We start from the raw sequence: 21,849 nt of genomic DNA, 5'->3' as shown, positions 1-21,849 counted from the left end.
AATCTTTAGCACTATAGAATAATAAAATAAATTATAAAAGTTTAAACGATTTATAACGCAGCTACAAGTTTTTGCTGAAAAATATAACACTTATTCGTAATTATAGAATTTAAAAAAATTTAGCTTACATATTTAAATTGATCGATATTAATATTATAGTATATATATATATATATATATATATATATATATATATATATAATATAGAGATATATATTATATTTTATATATATATATATATATATATATATATATATATATATATATATATATATATATATACTAATCATACTAATGATGAAAATTTTATTATTAAATCATTTAATTTTAAACAACTTTTCACATAATAATTTATTTATACATAGACAGCATTTTGATGAATACGTTTATTATTTAAAATTATTGTATGTATTACAAAGCTAAATTTTGAAAATGCACTTTAATTTAACAATTTAAGCATAAAAATATAATTAAATTATTTCTTCTGAAGATCGATAATTTTCCAATATAACAACGTTTATCGACAAGTGCATCATTATACACACACACATACGTACTTAAATTAAATAAATAAATATATATATATATGAAAAGAATTTGAAATATTTTAAATAAAATACATATATATGCTTATTAAAAATATAAACAAATTAGAATTTCAATTGTTCTCGTTAATATGTCATTGTAATTTAAGCATTTATTTTCTAAAAACTAAATTTATATAAAACAATACAAAATATATTGTATAATAAAAATATCGACATAAAACTCTCGTGTAAATCTATTATCCAGTTTTAAATTGTATTATTAATCAAATATAACAAGTACGAGCAAAAATTATACTAACAGCTATATATAATTAAAATTCTCCAAAGTTAATTTATATAAAATATATAATAGCATATTGTAATAAATTTAAATAAATCCAATTTTATATATTCATTATATTTCTACATCCTATAATAAATATAAATTATAATAGACTTATGGCATTTTATTGTGCATAGGGTCTGCAATATCAATGTCTTTCAAAATTATTCATCCTTAATAAGATAGCGTACTAATTGAAAGTATTAATAATTATTTTGCGCTATTTCTTTGCCCGTAGCTATTAAAAAAAAATTTGTTATAACCAAAATTTTACAAATGCTTAAAACAACATAACTCTTTGTACTTAAATAGGACGTAAAAAAAAAAAAGAAAGTAACCATAATACAACTAAATGATATCCTTTTTTTTTTTAATGCTTACTTCGTAAAACGATATAAAAGATCTTAAAATTAAATATTATATATATTTTATATAATATAGAATGTAACTATATTTTTCAGTAAGAATTATCTTATCAAACAATATTTTTCTTCAAAAAATAATAAACGGATAAAAAAAAAAAAAAAAAAAAAAAAAAAAACAAGTTGACGACGGGGACGTGAGATACTAAATTAATGAGAAGAATTTACGTATTATTCGTGGTCAGCCAATGTTGAAGTTGTAGATTGGTATATACAATTGATTTTTTTTTCTTCTTTTTTTTGGGGGGGGGGGCAACATTTGTGGATCCTCTAATTTTTTATTTGAAAACTATAACTAAAATCTCTTTTAACGTTATGGTTCACCAAAAAAAAACCAATAAATAGCATCTTCATTCTTCCCTCGAATAATCACGATGTACGATTTAAAAAATTTGCCTTAATTTGAGCAAATTTTCGAAAATTATGTTAACAAATTTGACAAGAGCTTACAGATATGAGAATAATTTAATGTTACATCACTTTCAAAACAAATATCTTAAATCAAATTTCAAGCAGGTTAAAGAAAATGAATAATACTGTACTACGCAATACGAAACTGAAAATTTTTATATAATTTTTCAGCGTAATATCTGGAATTTATATAAACAATAAAATTATTCATAAATTTATCAAATCCGATTATATTTTTAATATAAACGAAACTACAATTCTGCAGTACTTTTTTCTTTTACAAAAACATTAATAGTTTAACACGTCATTTGTCTACTAACATTAAAACTTATCTTACCTATTAAATGTTTCAAACGGTACAATTATTTCAAAAATATTTGTTACGCCATTAAAATATTATTTGATAACGTTTCACGTATGCTTATAACATTACTTTTGATAAGATCTTTAAATTATTTGATTAAAGCGAGGCTATTGGAGCTTACGATGTTTTGACAACCACAGCACAAAAATATTTTAATTTCAAGGTATGTATATCGTTTTTGAGAATACCGGAAACAATAATCCGATACATTCAAACGTTTAATTATTAACAAATGAACAACGATTGATATCACCTTGCGCTAAAACATAATTTATAAAATAGTATATACATAAAGATTTAGTTTTTGTTACGAATTGTCTGCAACGTATGTACTTTTAATTACGGCTTGTATTATTATTAAATTAAATTTTAATGATATTTCAAAATACTATTATAATGTAATTTCATCAAAATAAATCACACAAATTATAAGCAGAAATGAGTTAGATAAAGTTGTCGATAGTAAATGAAGAAAGAAAAATTTAATGAATTTTTTATTAATTTTGAAAGTTAAAAGCTTTGGGTATTCTATTTTAAAGGTAAGAGTATAGTTTATACCTTTAAAGCATATTATATTTTTATCTTTAAAGGATGAAATTCCAGTGTTTAGAAAATGCATAAATCAAAATAAATTCTTGCATAGATTTAGAAATTAATAATTTTTTGTAAAATTGACAATTGTACATTTTGTTGAGAGGCGTGAAAATATTTATATAACATTTTTATGTTATAATTATATTGTTACAATATTTAATTAAAAATTCCTAAATATGAAATGCAGAAACTATAAGATAATATAATAAAAGTACTAGGCAATAAGCACAGTAAAAATATTAATTAATAAAGTTATTATTTCGATGCTAAAAGTTATTTTTCTAATATAATAAAAACATTATTTCATCACTCTTACTATATTGTATTATATTATTACGATACAATTATTAGTATTAATTATTCGAAAAGCGAGGAAAGTAAAATACTGAATATATGTATATGTGCTCATTTACAAAATCTTACATTAATCGCTTCGATTATTTTCAACACAATTCCAATGTCTTCCATTAACAAAACAATATGATTTTATGACCTCCCTGTATGGACTATAATTCTATAATATATTATTAGACTTGCTTTTCTTTAAAAATACTTTATTCATCATTGAATTAATATATATTTTTTAAAGCAATACAACGGTATAACGGTATAATATTGCTTGCAATTTGTCAAAGTATTCATTCCTTTCATGACCTCGGCCTCAAATCTCATCTTGGCATCCGAAATACTGGGCTTTCAAGCTTCGAATACGCCATTCTTAGAACAATCAAAACAATAGCAATAATTTTCCTTTCTTATGAGTCAGAATACAATTACAATAGAGCATTAATTCCTGCCTTATTAATGAACTTATCACTTCGCCACATTATCACGAAAATAGTGGAATAAAAAATAATTCACTATTTTATATATAACTGGAGATGAAATAATTTAATAAATTAAACGTATCATAAACATATATAACTTTTTTAAAAAGGTATACAGATAAATTATACCCCAACTCTCGAAAAGTAAATAGATTATATTAACCTTCGTGTATTATAAATATTTATTATTTTACACATATTGTTTTTAGTTTGGCCATTTGCGTGCAAGACTATCGTCCATATTAATAATTTCACCCTTTTTATGTATATTAAACTTTTATATATATATATATATTAAATTACACGCACATCCAAGTTTTCTAACGTATTACTTCTCTAATGTGAACTTTTTTTTTTTTTTTTTTTTTTTTTTTTTTTTGTTATACACTCTTTGTGCAATAGTATACTTACTTTATTTCTAAAACAAATTTGCAAAATTTGGCACTTTCAATTTGTTACACAAGATCATTGTTTTGTCGAATTTATAAAATTTAATTTCTTTCTCAGAAACAATTGATCATATTTTAAATTACAAATTAAGATAAATACTTATAAAATATATATATTTTATTATTTCACACATAAACTTGAATCATCAATGATTTATGACAATGAATACGATATATGCAATTTTATATAAAATTGTAGCATGCATGTCTAATTTATATCATAAAAGCTTTCATTGTCGTGTATTTTTATTAAAATTTAATTGTAAAATTGTAAAATTTAAACGAATAGATATTAGCTGTATATATTAGGATAATAATTTTGTTAAAAAAAAAATATATATATATATATATATATATAAATAAAAGTATAGCAATATATTAAAGTATTATTAATATTTGTAACTTCAATATTTCGTACAATCAAGTATATCAAGTATAATTGTATCGATTAAATCTACGTTTTGTTTTTCATCATTTTCTCATTGCTTAAAGTTCCATAAGTCAAATTAGCTAAAACGTGTATATTAGAATATATAAGATTAAATAATTATTAAGTGCAGATCTGTTCCAAGAGTTTATAAAATAATTTTCGTGCAAATCATTTACGATTGTACCACTTTACATTTTAATACACACATATTCAATGTAATACATATATATATATATATATATATATATATATATATATATATATATATATAATTTTTTTTCTTTCTATTATTTATAAAATTATTTTAATATTTAGTATTCTCTTACAATAATAGATTCGTTTTTTAATTTTTATTTGAATTAAAATATTTGTTGTAATAAGAATTGGATAATTAATAAAATTTTATTTTCCAAAATATTTGCATAAATACAAAAAACAAACAAACAAACAAACAAAACAAAAAAAAAAAAAAACAAAAACAAAAAAAAACAAACAAAAAAGTTTAAATTTAAATTTCTCGAATATGCCTAGCAATAATAACGATAGAGCTTGAATAAGAAGTAAAGTCGACAAAAGCAAGGAATATTTTTATTATTTAGGAGAGATAAGTTCACGAATGAAACTTATTTAAGTTTCTTTATAATCATACGCGCGGATGAATGCCATTAATACTTTATTCACCCGTCAGTAAATTGTATAAGCAAAAATAAATAAAAACGTCCCAATTCTTATCCCATAAAACTTCTTGAAAATAAAATGAGATCATCATACGGTTGAACACATCACATACACACTTTGACAAGCGCTATACAAAAAATTACAACAGAATATGCAAATAGTGTTTAAATTAAATAATAAAATTCACAGACACTTTTATCAAATTTTGTAATTGTAGTAGGACAATATTGAATAAAGGAGATTAAAAAAAAAAAAAAAAATGTTTTACAAGAATAAAAACAAAATAAAAATCAAAATAAAAATAAAAAAAAAAAAAAAAACCAGAATCCAAGTAAAGCATAATTGAAAGCAATACCATATTAAATTTATAGCCTAAATGTTGTACATTAGTAAGCCGTATTAGTAGAGTAGAATGTTAAATAATGATTCTTATATTAATACAACCTTTTGTTCAGTTGAAAGCAGGTGCACGATCAGTCCTGGTAGCCATGCGTCGACTTCTTACCATCTCGATCACGACGATAATGAGAATGCTGGCGATAATAATAGCTTCTCGAATTTCGGGTATTGGATCTTGAGCGTCTTGTACGGTCTACAGATCGCGAACGAGTATCGCGTTTTCTGGTAGTTCCAGATCCAATTCCACTTCCAGTAGCAGTGTTTTTATGGCTGTAAGAGGACCTTGAACGCTTACGAGATCGGGATCTAGATCTAGATCTAGATCTAGATCGAGAACGAGATCGAGATCGAGTGCGAGAGCGAGTCCGTGTTCGTGTTCGTGTTCGTGTTCGTGTTCGCGTTCGTGTTCGTGTTCGTGTATGGGAGCGGGATCGTAGGCGATGATCTCGGCTACGACGACGTCTGTGAGAATTTGAGTGTGATGGCGATCGCGAATGCTTATATTTCGATCTGGATCTGGAACTCGATTCAGAATGAGACCTTGATCTGGATTCAGAATGAAAACGGGATACGGACCGAGAGGTTGACCTGGATCTGGATTTATAATATTGTTTATCAGTATTTTTACGCGAATTCCTTTTGTATTTCTTGCTCAAGGACAAACTGCTATTTATATTTCCACTTGAGTTGCCCAGCCCACCTCCGGTACTACTGTTAACAGTTGAGGCTGCATCTGTCTTGGAAGACCGAGATGATTCGCATGAATCTTCCCTAGAAGAGTACTTATTTCTACTTCTGGATCTGCTTCGACTCGACGAACGATTTTTTACATTTTCGGAATATCGTGCCCCCTTCTTACGCGATGAGAAACTTTTATTATTCTTATTGCTATTATTATTATAATGTGTGGTCCGTTTTGATAAATTGCTTTGGCTTGCACTTTCAGAACTGGACGACTCGTCTCCTCGAGTAACGCAACTACCGAGCCTATCGGTATCAGTTACTGTTGATTTTGAAGTTAATGTATGTCTGCTGCCACCGCTGACACTTCTATTATCGCTCGACCGAATCTCCGATGATTTTCTCTCATTACCGTATACCATATCTTTTTCATTGTCAACTATAGAGAGTGCGACACTTGTTATTTATCACAATTTTCATTTAAGGCAGACTATACTTATTTATTGATTTATTGTTTTATTCATTTATTTTTTATATTTAATAACACATACCTGTTTCTGAGCAGCTAGTATTACCCATATTATTATCCTTTTTTATGCGGTTTTCCGCTCCTCTACCAACTCTTTCTGTTCTACTCTTTTTCTTTTCCTTTGTCGTTTGTTCGTTCCTTACCAATTCATTATCCTTTTTCCTTCTTTCCTCTTCTTCTCTGCTTCCTTCTTGATGCTCTGGCTGTACTGTCTTCGCGTGTTCTTCATCCTCTTTGCCTTCTTGTTCTTCATCTTCTTGAGCAAGACGAGCCTCGATTTCAGCTTCAGTTTTACGGAAAGCCTGTTGTCGTCGTTTCAGGGTATCCTGAACAAAAATTCTCATAATTTACATTATTCGATTCAACGATAAATACAATTTCAAATAACTATTGAATCATTAAGGCAAGATATTTTTAATTATTTATAAACATCATATTTTAAAATCTGATTTTTATTTTATTTTATTTAAAAAAAAAATATATTTTTTCCTACAATATAGAGCTTTTATCCAATGAATTTCTATTCAAATTATCATTGACAAATATTATTCAAAGTTTTATAACAAACAGTTATTGTTTAAACATACAAAATAATCATATAATAAGTGTAGAAAAACATCGTTACATTATGCAATATTGGATTAGTTAAATACGTTATATAAATCATAAACTGATTGGTAATAAAATTGAATATAATATCGTAATCATTCAAATGTTATATTATATTATAAATTAGCATTTATAAAATTTCCTATAATTGATAAGTTGAATGGACGTTTTCTCGATATACCAATGAATTTTTACTAATTTAGCATGTACTATGGTTATGACAATATTCAAAAATAATATAAAATTAATTATAATCAAGGCACATTATATTCACATTTAATCTTATACTATATCTTGGGGTTAATATTTTTATGATTTTCAACTGTATTAGTTACATATAAAATTATTTTATGATAATTCAAACTTTATAGAATAAAGTTAAACTTATAAAATATACAATAATAATAAAAGATATATATATATATATATATATATATACATTAATAGTATATTCATTGAGATTGGCATGTTTATCAGAAATTTTTTACTAAATAACTTTGATTAAAAGAAATTAAAAATTTATTTATACATATAATATATATATATATATACATATACATATACATATTACATATAGATAACGTTGAAATTAAATTTATTTGCAGTTGTAAGCTTTATTTTTACTTAAATCTTAAATATGAATACACATATTTTTGTTATATCAATCTAATAAGTCACTTCTTTAAATAATGAATTCAAATTTTTTATGCTAAAACAATAACTGTAGATGAAACTTTGATTGAATATTGTTAAAAAGCTTGAGTACTATTACGTTAACTTTATGTACCTTTAACTCCTCCTCACTGTCATTCTCGCAAGAACTTTGTTGTTGCAGATGCTCATGTTGCGATACATGTTCTTCATCCGAATCACTATTACTATCACCATAAATGCCCAAACCTATAATTCAATATATATTTTGAACATTAATTTATTATTATCTAGAACAGTATATATGGATGAAAGTATATAAATAGGAAATGAATAAACTATGGATAAGAAATATATAATCTTATTCAACAATAGCATGAAACATAAGTAAGGGGACTAAATAAATATTTTAAAATTTACGATTTTATTGAAGAAAAATTTACTATTTATAAAAAAAAAAATAAGATAAGATATGTTAATTCAAATTATATATATTTTATAACTAATTTGGGATATTCAATTTTTATTAAATTTATTAAAACGTAAATTAAATTTCATTTATTTTTAGTAATTCCAAGTAATTTCGTCAATTCAGTAATATTTCCTTCTTTATAAAGAATGTTATGTATACTTGTATACTTGTATATTTGCATATAACTGCATAATGAAACTTATATTTTTAAATTAAATTATTTAAAAACTAAAAATGTACACAAAAGCAAATTAGAATGGATAAAAGTACGTAAATCACTTCAATTATAATTTCTGCTATCTTATTTTTATATAATTACTAAATTATTAGAAGATAAAAAATTAATTTCTTTCCTATTTAAAATACTATTGTGAAAATGCACTCGTCTACAATATACTTACCAAGCTTGCGTGTTATCTGGGCGAGTGGAGCTGTGTTCTGGGATGTATGTATCGAGGTTTTTCCTATAGAAGCTTTTTGTATATATTTTTTAAATTACTAGCAGTACTTTACAGTATTAATAAACTTGTTAGTACTACACAAGTTTTAATTTTTTGATTATTACACTAGTTTAGCCACCGATAATATTTTTGAAATCTATATAATTTCACAAGAATACCTTTTTAATGTGCAGTATTACATAGATTTAAAAATAATATTACATGAAATAATATAAAATAAATTAAATCTATCTATAAAATTATTTTAATAATACGATGATAGTATGATATTAAATTTTAAAAGTCAAAATTTTACAGACGAGATATTTTGAAAAATTTCTCTATGAAATATTGTAATCAATATTTTTATTAATTATATCATAGGCCAAATGTACATTAACTTTTTTTAAAAATTCACATAAATTACTTGATATTCTTCTATGATCTTACTATTAAGCTTCGATAATAAGAATTGTATACATAAAAAATTTGTAGTTATGATCTTTTTAGAACAATATATTAAACTATATTATAAGGCTAATCATTAACAAATCAAAAAGAAGCAAAAAATATTTATAATAAAGTTATAAATATGAATAATAATGACTCGTCTAATTAGCTGTCGTATCATAATTTAGTGAATAATTCTTTTAAGTAAGAAATAAACGAATATGATTTTACCTTTATTACAAGAACGTTTCCAGATCTCTTTACATACCGAACCAATTTCATCGTTCGTCACTTCTAGTAAAATTTCTGTAAGTGATCTACGAACCTTAAGCATCTGAATAATGACAAACATGGAAAAAATGGAAATTAATAGTTGCATTATAAGACATTGTTTTGTTATTGATCTAAACTCACCAAGTTTTCTAAAATTTCCTCTTTATTTTGTCGTACAATTGATCCAGTAAATGAAATGGTATCGTCAGAATTTTTCTGTTTACTAGTAGATACTATTGTACGAGAATGTACGACAGGTGAAGTTGCATCATGAAATCGTGTTTTTCTCGGACGCATAAGATCTGGACTTCGTGGTTCAGAATTATCTATTGGTTTATCTTCGTTACTATTACTGTCTACTTTATTATCATCATCATATTCATGCTCTGTAGCTTCTTTTTCTGAATCAGAATCCTAAAATATTAAAAATATTTTTTATAATATATAAGTTTTTATAATATAATAAATTTCACTTTTAAAAATTTTAATCAATCGACTATTGATAGTTTAGTCATATTTGAAACAAATTCTTGTATTTAAATCATGTTAATATAATAATTAGTCATTGTTGTTTTTCAAAATTTCATTTCCATTGTAATATTGAGGTGACTAATTTAATTTAAAATATTTAATCTAAATACTGTACTTTATTATGTAGCCCTTTTGGATGACAAAATATATTTTATAGTACTAATTATTAAAAAATTATTAAAAATATAAAATAATAATAATAACCTCTTTCATTAGTTTTGAATTTCTTATCTGTTTTAAGATTTATGGTTAATACTTACAAATTTACTTTTACTAGGATTGAGAACAGCACGGGCTTGATCTTCAATTTTTTTACGGGCTTCGATCTCCTGCTTTCGAAGAATTTCTTGTCTCTCGCGTTCAACGGCCTTTTGCTTTTCTCTTTCCATTTTCTCAAGACCCTCGCGAATCCAAGCTGGTAATTGTCGTCGTTTTACAGTATCTAAAGATTAATAACACGTTAATGTAAAATTACAATATTAATAAATATAATGAAATTCATTAATTATTTAAATACCTAATGTAGTTGTAAGTTCATCCTCGGGTGTTCTATCCCTTACGTCTCGATTTCTTGACATTACATCCGTTGCTGCCAATGTACTATTTGGTGTAACCAATGGAATTCTATTGCTATTTGGACGCATTCCTTTCATAAAGGATGATGGTGGAACAGACATTGTATTCACTGGAATGACAGAATGTTGTTGCTCGTTCCAAAAATTATTGTTAGGGACCTGTATTAAGAAAGGTAGATATTAAAAAATAAGTCGATTGACAAGTAGACAATGCTGAGAAAATCAAGATCTTACTTGGTTGCTAAATTGTGTTTGACCCATGGACAAAGTATTATATGCAAACGAAGGAGGTGGTACTGATGGTACGGCAGGGGACGGGGCACAGTGATTACTAAACGTTGAACTACTAGAAGAAATAGTTGGCGCTGGAGGTGGAATAATTGCATTATTAGGGACATTTGAAATTCCAAGAGATTTTCCATCTGGTTCCCCAGGAAGATTATTCCATTCCCAATTGCTAGTTGGCATGCCAACATTGGCTTGATTCCAATGACCCCCCCATTGATTCCACTGATTCCAACCATCTATAAAGTAATTAAGTATAATTCTTTTAGAATCAAAATGTAAAACAAGACGATTATAACTTTAATTTTTATAGAAAAATTGAATACCTGTTCCACTGATAATTGGAGCCGGTGGAGCTGGCGGGATATCATCATCCTTAGTGTCCATATCCATTGGTGCTTCACCTCCACCATCGCTCGATGAATTACCTTGCAATCCTTGTAAAATGGGTGGAGGCGGCGGCGCAGGCGGAACAGTAGTTTCTTTCATTTTGATCCATTGCTGTGCTAAAGCTGCCCAATCCACTACAAAGATTTATATTCTTAAAGGTTATATTCTTAAACATTTCCCTATTACACAAATAATATCAGAAAACTTAAATATTTTTACATAAAAAAAAAAAAAAAATTCTTTATCTCTCAAATTTATCATATAAAAGAAAAAAAAAATTATATATATGCATATATATGCATATATATATATATATATATATATATATATATATATATATATATATATATATATATATATATATATATATAGGTTTGAATGAGTATAGATGTGTCAACTTTATTATTACAATAATAAATGGTCTTTAATTATTAAATACATGTAATTGAAATAATACTACTTAGGCTACTTTACTTCTTATTTAATTAAGTTTTCTGTTTCTCCTTTTTTACTTTGATTACCTTGATCGCTATTCATTTTTTGGTAAGTAGAGGGATTCAAAGCCCACTGAGTTGGATAATCCTTACCCTCAAACATTTCACCGCTCATCTTCATTGATGCATGTGCCTGTACATGAGGCATACAGCACCAAATTTATGGTCTCTTTAATTATAAGATTTTTTCATATGTATACCTTAGGCTTCTAATAGCACTTGTTCACTAAATAATAGTCCAAAATAGAACTCAACATTTTGAAATGGAAAATATTGACAAATAGTAAGCAAGCAATAAAGCTTCAGTTAATACTATTGTATATGTATTTAAGTACATACATATCTATATATATGCACATATATATACATATACATATATATATATATATATATATATATGCATGTATATATATATATATATATATCTGTACTTCAAAATATTCATTCCATTATCATCTATTCATTCATAGATGCGTATGTAAAAATCTTCATATATAACATTAACGAATGACAATTATATCCAAATGCATATACGCATGTGTGAATACATATATTCAATATTATTTATTGAATGCTTTTGTTTTTTGAGTAAACAACAGAGTTCATACAAAAGGTTTTGCAGAAAGCTCATATAAATTAAAGATTGAATAATTTTTTGCTTTTCGTTATCCGCTTTAATTAAATTTTTATACTTCATACTACTATAGAAAAACACACTACATTAATATAATACAACACTGAAGATATTTGAGTTTAATTATAACAGGGGATATGCACTAAATGTGATAGATGCAAGCTGAGATGTAAAAATGAGACAGAATTGTTTAACTTATATAGCATATACAAAAGGTGTACAATACCAAACGTAATTTACGTCGGCAGTCACGACTTGGTAATGCAATGAACTTCGAAGTACATAGTTGCGATTAAACCAGTGATATTTCGATAAACTAATTCGAACATGCGCACATTCGCGGAACGAAAGCCTGGGAAATTTCAAAACTTTTATTCAGCAAACTTTCCACTTTCGTCTTTAATATTACAAGAACACTGTAAATTTTTATTAGACTGACGAGATTTACTGCCCACTCATTTCGGACTTTCATAATAAAACAGTGACTATCGTCAAGGCATTCTTGGCTGCACTTTCTAAAAATATTTATTTTAAAAATGCCCTAACATTGCGAGTAAACAAATTAAATCTCTCTCTCTTTCTCTCTCTCTCTCTCTCTCTCTCTCTATATATATATATATATATATATATACACAAATTTTTCAATATAAAAATTGCTAAAAACTACGCTTTAATAATTATATCGCAGTTGGTTTTAATACTAATTTTTCTAAATTTAAATTAAATTTAACAATTTTCTATGTAATAATAATATGGATTAATGTTGGAATTTTTGTAAAATTGAGCATGCGCAACGGATAAATCGTAATATATCCGCATGCAGAAATCCAAAATCTAAATGCTATTTTTGCAATTGAATAACTCCAGAGTCACACACACACGCTCGCGCGCACACGCACTAATGTTAAGAATACATCAGAAATCCATGTTTACTTGATATTAATATTTTATTTTTTATATTTAAATTGATGTTAAATCGTGTGTATTTGTATGTTTGAAGATTATCGCAACAGAATGAATCGATGATATTTATTATCTCAATAATTTATATATTATAATTTATGATATTCAATGCATACTTTGCTATAAAGTTAACTTCAACACTTTGTTCCAGAATAAAATCTCTGAAACAAATTTAGTAACAATAAAGTAAATTCTTTTGCTAAAGAATCGTAAATATCTAAATGACTTATATTCTGGAAATAGTGTTTTTAATACAAAAATTTACATTATAATCTACACCAAATCAGGATCTTAACCAGCTCCTAAATTTTATAGTGATTATATACTTTATGCAGAGTAGTACGAACTAAGTGGATATGTAAATAATAATAGAGATTGAAAACAATGATAATTTAAATAATTCCAACAATAATACTAGTTAAGATTATGACCATTATTTATCAAGCAATTAAAATAATAAGGATGAACTAATTATAATCACTTCGTAGTGGCATTGTATCAGACGATCATAAATATAATAATAAACAAATATTTAAGTTTATAAGTAAATTTTCCAATTGTCTCTCGATATCTGAAAATTATTATAGTGCTATGATACAATAATGCCTCAAATAATATAAATGGCAAAAATATTACATATTTATCAGTATTAAGGATTTCCTTCACATTTTAAATTGCCTTTATTTGACGTAATTATAGAATTTCAAATTTTTTCAATGAAAGTATATAATTCAATTCTATGATGAAGTGGTCAATGTTAGTTGGCACTCGGTAATATTTCACTCATATGAATGATCATTGAAATAGATGATACTAATTGTAATTACACGTATAACCTACATTTAAAGGTAATTTTCGTACAATAAATATATCAAATACTATTTAAAAAAAAAAATAGGATATCAACTCCAATAACATAATAGTTTTTATTTAGATTCACTATTTATAAGCTAATGATATTGGTATATACATTGAACAATTGGACATCAAACAGTGATGCAATTTAGTTTTTAGATATGTTAAAACTTGCAAATTGTGACAATGGAACCGCAATGTAAGACCAAAGAATAAGCAAATCTTATCAAGTAATACTAATTGATATTGTCCGTACCTTATTAAAAATTAGAAAATATATTAAACATGAGTTAATATTCTAAAATTTTCTTAACATATTGAATTAAATACATCACAATTAAATGAAATTATAAAAACTATTCTAAAGGAATATTCTAATAAAAAAATATTCTAAAGGAAACAAAAAATCTTTTTATAATATTTATAAAGTATTTTGTCATTATTTAATTCTAAATGCTTTGAATTTGATAATAGTACAAAATCCAATAAAATGAATTAGAATAAATGTCAATTAAGATGCCAGTACAAATTATTAAAATAAACAATTATTAACAGAACACATCAATAAAATACCTAGTCAAATTATGTTTACAATACAATTATGAATTATAATATTATGAAAGTGAATGCTATTTTATTGAAGAAGATTATACATACGAAATTCCCTTCCGGATTTTTTTAAACAAAAAGAAAGTCTCATAGTCTACAAGCAAGAGAATAGTACAAAGTTTTCATTATCTCTAAGAAAAATGATAACTTCGTCTATACACGATAATTTTTATAAAATATCACAATTTTCCATCGAAGCATTTAAAATTGTCGTCCTTCTAGTAATGTCGAAACTTGTCCATATTTACGATTTAAAGATAACATTAATGTAGAATTAATTATATTATATCGTTATTAATTATATTGACTTATAGTCTATAAATTATATTGAATTATAATCCATTGACAATTGATATGCATTGCTTTACTTTAACATAATCGTTAGGCAATTTAAATGAATAACAGAATAAGTTGAATCACTTAAGAAATAATAATTGGACAGGCATGGTCATAAAATACAAACAAATCAAGATATATTTATATAATTAAATTAATAAAAAAAACATGTTCTTATTCAACAGTCAAAAAGATTATTATAATTAAATCAATCTGAATTCAAATAAAAAAGACAGTGATACTAATAGAAAGTATATAAGGTCTAACATAGTAAAATATGATAGATTCAGTCTGTCATACAAACGAAACGAAATGAAATAATTATAATATATTAAACATTAAATATTAAAATTTGTAAAAATTTTTGGGTTTATTTAATCAAAGACAACTACAAGATGCTCAAGTTATGAGATGTCATTATTCTAATAATTATAAGAGTAACTATTTGCAATTAAAAGTAAGAACTATAACCAAAGAAACATGTGATAAAGAAAGAAGAAAGAAAATTATGAAACAGCATAAGAATGGCTAATGCTAAAATTTTAATATTTTTTGATAAATACTTTTTTAAATATGTATGTTTGGCAAATTACATCATGTAGTTTTATTTACTAGACATTGCACATACATATTTTATTTATTACTAAGTTTTATGTTCACGCTCACAATTTATTTCTATTGCTGTAACATTTTATTGTATTATTCATTTATTTATAATATATTTCCGGTATAATTTATATTAAAAACTCGCGTGCAATTATTTATTCTTTTATTTAATTACTTTTATTCTCTTTTGTCAAAAATCATCACCCATGTGCACATGAGGATAATATCCTTTCTTTCACTGCAATTTTTGACACAATAAATTATTCTTTATTACGAACAATAAAATCGAACAATTATTAAAAGTAGTTATACTGTACTATCATTCATCATAATTGATTCTATCTTATGATAGGAATAATCTCGTCTTATCTTAACTATTATACAATATATAACATGTATAATATCATAATATCATGTATAATAACATGTATGAAAACTATATAAATCTTTAATAATTAAAATATAAAATGAATTCACTAAGTCAATAAAAATTTTCACGAAAATATGATTTTAATTAAACTAGATTTATAGAAAAAAAAAACATAGTTCATTTAAAAGTATTATTACTTTTATTAAACTATAGGTTATATAAAAAATATTTAAAATTGAAACATTAAGTAATCTACGATAAAATTCATAATTTATATAAATTAAATAATATTTAAGAACTACATAATTGAAGCACTGATATTACTTGAAAAATGGAATAAATTATATTTACACCAGTGACATTAAATTTTTTTAACGATCACGTATTTGTCTTCAAGCATTTTTGTCATAAAGGAAATATTGGTTATTCCTGAATAGCAAATTCCTTAGAAATTTAAACTAACGTCATTGATCCTTACTGCCTCTATTTTTCGTGAGTTTTTTCAAAACTAAAAGAATTAATGTTCTGTGCGTATTTTTTTTTATTGCACGTTACATTTCAAATAATCTTATTTTAAATAACATAATTATCAAAATAATTTGTCTAAGCATTTGTAAATAAATTTTAAAGTATATTAGTGTTCTACCATAATTCGCTATATATAAATTATTTTTTCATTTTTATGTGTTAAAAAATATAGAAGGAATAACTATTTTGAAGCATTTAAAACACAATAAACTTATATTACATTATGGTTGTCATCGAATATCATTTATCGCTTTTTTTTTCACCACAAATCGATATAAATTTAAATCACACATATTTTAGTTAAGAAATCAAACTTTGCGATTAAAAAAATATTGATGAAAATTTAATAATTTAATAATTCTATCGATAAATGTTTAAGCAAAATGAAATATGAAATTAAGAAACTATTTACAAATATCACAAAATATTAATATAAATATTATAAATATTTCAATGGATTTCATTTGAGCTAATAAACATTTGATTTAAATCATGTAATATTTATTCGCAACAAACAAGACATTAGAAAAAATCATACAAATTATATTATTTAATTAAAGCATTACTTATTTTAATTCTCATATTTTAAAGAAAAAATTAATGACTATATTATAATAAATAATTGAATTTCAATCATTCAATTCTAAAGACATTTTATTACTTATATTTGTACGATAAAGAAATACAAATTAAGATATAATTTCAAAAGTATTTTAATACGAAGTTTTCATATTTATATAAAATATTATATACATGTAATACTTACGGTAAAAATATTATTTTACTTTTAAAACAATGAAACAATCATATATTTTATGAATTGCTAAATCATATAAATAATACTAATATGTTGAAAACTAAAAGTAAAAGTGAAAAAATTATACTCTTAGGTTCATAAGGATGACTTAGGTTGGTTTCTCATATTATAATTTACCAATTTTTAAATTATCTTAAATCATAAAATTTTAAAATTATTTTAAAAATAATTTATGTAAGTTAACATATATTGTTAATTTAATCAGTACTCGGAATACATACAGCTTAATCAATTAAAATAACGTTAGATTAAAATTTGCAATATAAATGTGTTTGGTCAAAATTAATTTTTATGTATGCTTAAGTTTTAATTTTGAGTTGTATGGTAAACGAATATGTTGAAAGAATAACATAAGTATAAAAATATTAAATTATTTTCCTTTTCGATGTTCCAATCTGGGTCTGCCCTTTTTAGCAGCAGGTTTATCCTTTCCTTTATTAAACAAAGGATGAATTACTGTAATGAAATAATAATATATTTTTGTTAGCGGCAATATATAGACTAAAGACACGTAAAAATAAATTCAACCGATAAATAAAATTACGAAGATAACAAATCATTTGAGCGCAATAGAAGATGTACATTATATGTAACATTTATTTCTTTAAAAAGATTCTATTATATCTCAATCTTATATTAAAATTAAAAAACGAACCTACGATTTTTATTAAATAAATAAATTTTAATAATTTATAATGCAGTATCAATATGGTGATTTTAAAAGCTATTGATTTTAAAATTAATTCAATTACCAAATTAAAATTATGAAAATTTTAATATAAAAATTTATTATTTTTTCTAATAAGATAGAATTTTCTTTTTTCTTTAATCAATTACGATCAAACTGTTTTTACAAGTTAAAAAAAATATAACATAATGAAAAAAATACCATCGGTGGGAGCTCCTTTTAAATCAATGTCATGAAATCTATGTTTCTTTGTTGGTATTTCTTGAGACATGGGAATTGCTTCTTCATTTTCTTCAACTTCAGGTGATATTGGTATAAACTGTAATGATTCTTGATCTTCAGTTTCTTCATCCGAACTACAAAAGGCTGCTACCCTATCGATAGAAGCAACATCCACTTCAATTTCTTCATCCTGTGCTTCTTCTCCTTGAACGACTGATTTATCTTCATCGCTTATGTCAAATTCACTTTCACGTTCTTCATATTCAACATTTTCATCTAATTCTTTAAAATCTGGAGCAAAAGCAGACCAATTCTCTACTTGATTCTGTGCCCAAATTGATACCACTCCTGATGATATAGAAGCAATAATAGGTCTCACTGGATGCCACTACAAAATTTCATTTTTATTTAAATAATGTTTAATTAATAAACAGTCAATTTTTTTTTATAAATTTAATATTACCACAACATCGAGTAAAAGTTCTCCTTTTGTTCCATGTAAAATTTTTTGTAAATTTCCAATACTCTTTTCCCAAATATATAATGCATGCTGTCTTGCCGAACCTGCACATACATATTCCCCATCTCCAGAAAAACAGCATTTTTTCCATGTTGTTTTATTTACAAGATCCTGTAATTTTTGTATTGGCTCTGGTTGTCCATCTTGTCCACATGCTAAAACTTCTGCACTATCATAAACTCGAATTACCCTATCCGCTGTATTTACTAAAAAACATGAGCCTCTACGAGCAAATTCAATACTTTTAACAGCTGTATTACTTGCTGTACCTTGTGATATTTTGTAAGATGCCTTTACCGAACAGAACTCAACATCAAGAACTAAAATTCTTCCTCGACCATTGCCCGTAAAAATATAATCACCGCGTCTATTAAAAGAGGCTACGATATTTAAATCACTCTAAAAAAATTTGTAAATTTATTCAAGATTAGAAAATTTGTATTACCGATGTATATTGTAATATGAACTTACATCTTGATCAAGCGGTACAACTTGATGGGTACCTTGAATATCTACGATAACGGCTGCATGCCTCATCGGACATACTAAGAATTTGGTCCAATTTCTTGGATGAAATTGAACTTTTAAAATAGGAGATGGAAATCTATATTTTTGTTCACATTCACCTGATAAGACATCCCATATACATACGTTATTATCTGTTGAAGCACTGAGTAGTTTATGGCCATTTCGAGACCAACTGATACAAATAAATTATTTGTATAACTAATATTGTTTACCATTCTTATTAACTTCATTATGTCATACATTCTAATATAAATATTTTACCTTAATGAACATACTGGATGAACATGAGCGCTAATGATTTTGGCTATACCTCTTGTAAGGAAATCCCAAATCACAATTCTGCCATCGTTACATCCAACCGCCAATAGCGTACCTCGTTTATTAAATGTACACGTTACAGCAAGGGAGATGCAATCTAATGTTCCATCAAACTCCTACAAAAATTAAATAATATACTCACATTAATATTATATTAATTTACAAACACATTATTTTACATTACATATAAATAACATTTTAAATACTAAACTTTAAAATTTATTTAAAGTTGCCTATCGTTTTAATTATGTTAATGTTCATATTGCTTAACAATTATTTAAGATTCTTGTACATGCACAGGATATATATTGTTCCTTAATTCTCTAACTTTAAACTAAATCTGACTTATTTGAAATAAAAATAATAAACGAATAAAATAAAATAGAAATATATGGTAATATTCAAGGAATCTAATATCAGAACGTAAAATAAATACTTACTTCTGGATAATTTTGTCCAAAAGATTCTGTAAACAAATATTGTAAAATTATTTATAATGCACAAAAAAAAATTACTAATTACACATGCTAATTACAATATGAAATAATTATATGTCACTTACCTAATAGTTCTAAATTCATTATATATTAATATCATAAATACTCTATCTTAGGTAAAACAAAATAACCTATACTAAACATCGGTCATATAACATTCCAAATACTTATGCAAAATTAAGTTATAAAAAATCTAAAAAAAATTGTAAGAATAGATATCTATATTTGATATTGAAAATTGTAGAAAATATTAACTTATTCTGCTTAACAATCAAATTTTAACATTAATTATATCTACATCATAACTCCATTCTAATGTGTTTCATTAGTTGACATTTTTCTATTTGTACCATTATTCATTGACTAATATATAAAAATAAGAATATGGTAATAATAAATGTACAGTTACTATCGAAATCAGAGCATTAATGATTTTTTAAAATGTACTGCCAGACATTTTCTGAAAATGAAGAAAATCTTTGAATTATGAAATATCGAAAAGAATGTAGCCAAATTATAAAATAATTTTTCTCCATCTATATTCCATATATGTTAACAATTTTATTCTCTACTAACCTATAAATATATTTTGAAATTAAAAACACTTGTTCGATTTTCTATAAACATAAATGAAGGACAATAACTGCTAATACATCCAATCAGTATATAGTAAGAATTAACAACGGTGCACCATAATGTTTTTATTATATGCGCTCATTTTAAAATCAAACAAAATAAGAATTCAAATTGTATTAATGGTTATCAAATTAAGAGTATTATTAAAAAAGAAAAGAAAAAAAGAAACAATTATATATAAATAAAACAATTAAATATTTATAGAATTTATGGAATTTCATAGGTTTTTCATTTGTCATGAAAGAACATGCCTGATATGCCTTGATAAATAAATATTAAATCACTTATCGTCCATCATACCATTCATTCTAATTATTCTTATAATATTGTCAAGTTGACACGTTAACCTACCATAAATTTAGTTTACATTTTTTTCTTTTCTATATCTTAGATGAGCATAAACATGCGACAATTTTGAAATAAATAAATTATTATATTAAATGGAATTACATATTTTATATCATAGGTACATTATTTCTAAATACCAATTTTAATATGATAAAACTATAAAAACTTATTCTGTAATAATTATAATTTAACGAATTTAATATCTTGCATACATTTAGATTCTAATTAGTTGTAACATATTGTCATAGAATTGAATTAAACAAACAATGATAATTTTTATTCTATCATAACTTAGATCATTTTGCACGAGGAAGTATATATATATATATATATATATATATATATATATATATATATATATATATATATATATATATATATATGGCTATAAATTATAATCACCGCGTCTATTAAAAGAGGCTACGATATTTAAATCACTCTAAAAAAATTTGTATTTCAGATTTGTATTTCTATATATATAAAAAATAATTTACTTATTTTTTTTAATCATAACAATAATTTAATTATATTGTAAAATTATAACAACGTA

The 21,849-nt window shown here is 24.6% G+C and overlaps 2 protein-coding genes across 2 annotated transcripts; both read right to left on the bottom strand.

Moving 5' to 3' along the window:
* Positions 1-5,413: 5,413 nt before the first annotated feature.
* Positions 5,414-12,132, bottom strand: LOC105362213 (arginine/serine-rich protein PNISR). The gene is made up of 11 exons (XM_011499587.1): positions 11,852-12,132; positions 11,267-11,464; positions 10,890-11,179; positions 10,598-10,814; positions 10,341-10,522; positions 9,691-9,963; positions 9,508-9,610; positions 8,788-8,859; positions 8,051-8,163; positions 6,677-6,980; positions 5,414-6,564 (listed from the first exon to the last, which is right to left on the bottom strand). Exons 1-11 carry the CDS (start codon positions 11,970-11,972, stop codon positions 5,519-5,521), a joined length of 2,919 nt encoding a protein of 972 aa, XP_011497889.1. The 5' UTR covers positions 11,973-12,132; the 3' UTR covers positions 5,414-5,518.
* A 5,622-nt stretch (positions 12,133-17,754) lies between these two features.
* Rbbp5 (retinoblastoma binding protein 5) lies at positions 17,755-20,493 on the bottom strand. The gene is made up of 7 exons (XM_011499586.1): positions 20,381-20,493; positions 20,259-20,284; positions 19,762-19,934; positions 19,444-19,672; positions 18,916-19,371; positions 18,432-18,840; positions 17,755-17,998 (listed from the first exon to the last, which is right to left on the bottom strand). The coding sequence occupies exons 1-7, from the start codon at positions 20,397-20,399 to the stop codon at positions 17,913-17,915; spliced, it is 1,398 nt and encodes a 465-aa protein (XP_011497888.1). The 5' UTR covers positions 20,400-20,493; the 3' UTR covers positions 17,755-17,912.
* Positions 20,494-21,849: the final 1,356 nt, after the last annotated feature.

Source organism: Ceratosolen solmsi, unplaced genomic scaffold (assembly GCF_000503995.2).
Source record: "Ceratosolen solmsi marchali unplaced genomic scaffold, CerSol_1.0 scaffold35, whole genome shotgun sequence".
Classification (NCBI taxonomy): Eukaryota; Metazoa; Arthropoda; class Insecta; order Hymenoptera; family Agaonidae; genus Ceratosolen; species Ceratosolen solmsi.
The sequence above is the reverse complement of the archived record's forward strand: the minus strand, read 5'-3'. Positions and strand labels throughout refer to the sequence as shown.

Excerpts from the sequence above, each read along its gene's own strand:
- LOC105362213 (XM_011499587.1), bottom strand. The coding sequence starts at position 11,972 with ATGCCTCATGTACAGGCACATGCATCAATGAAGATGAGCGGTGAAATG. Across the intron at positions 10,815-10,889 it reads AAACACAATTTAGCAACCAA|GTCCCTAACAATAATTTTTG; the intron begins GTAAGATCTTGA and ends TTCTTAATACAG. Across the intron at positions 6,565-6,676 it reads TACTAGCTGCTCAGAAACAG|TTGACAATGAAAAAGATATG; the intron begins GTATGTGTTATT and ends CACTCTCTATAG.
- Rbbp5 (XM_011499586.1), bottom strand. Across the intron at positions 19,935-20,258 it reads TTGGACAAAATTATCCAGAA|GAGTTTGATGGAACATTAGA; the intron begins GTAAGTATTTAT and ends TAATTTTTGTAG. Across the intron at positions 17,999-18,431 it reads AAAAGGAGCTCCCACCGATG|TAATTCATCCTTTGTTTAAT; the intron begins GTATTTTTTTCA and ends ATTTCATTACAG.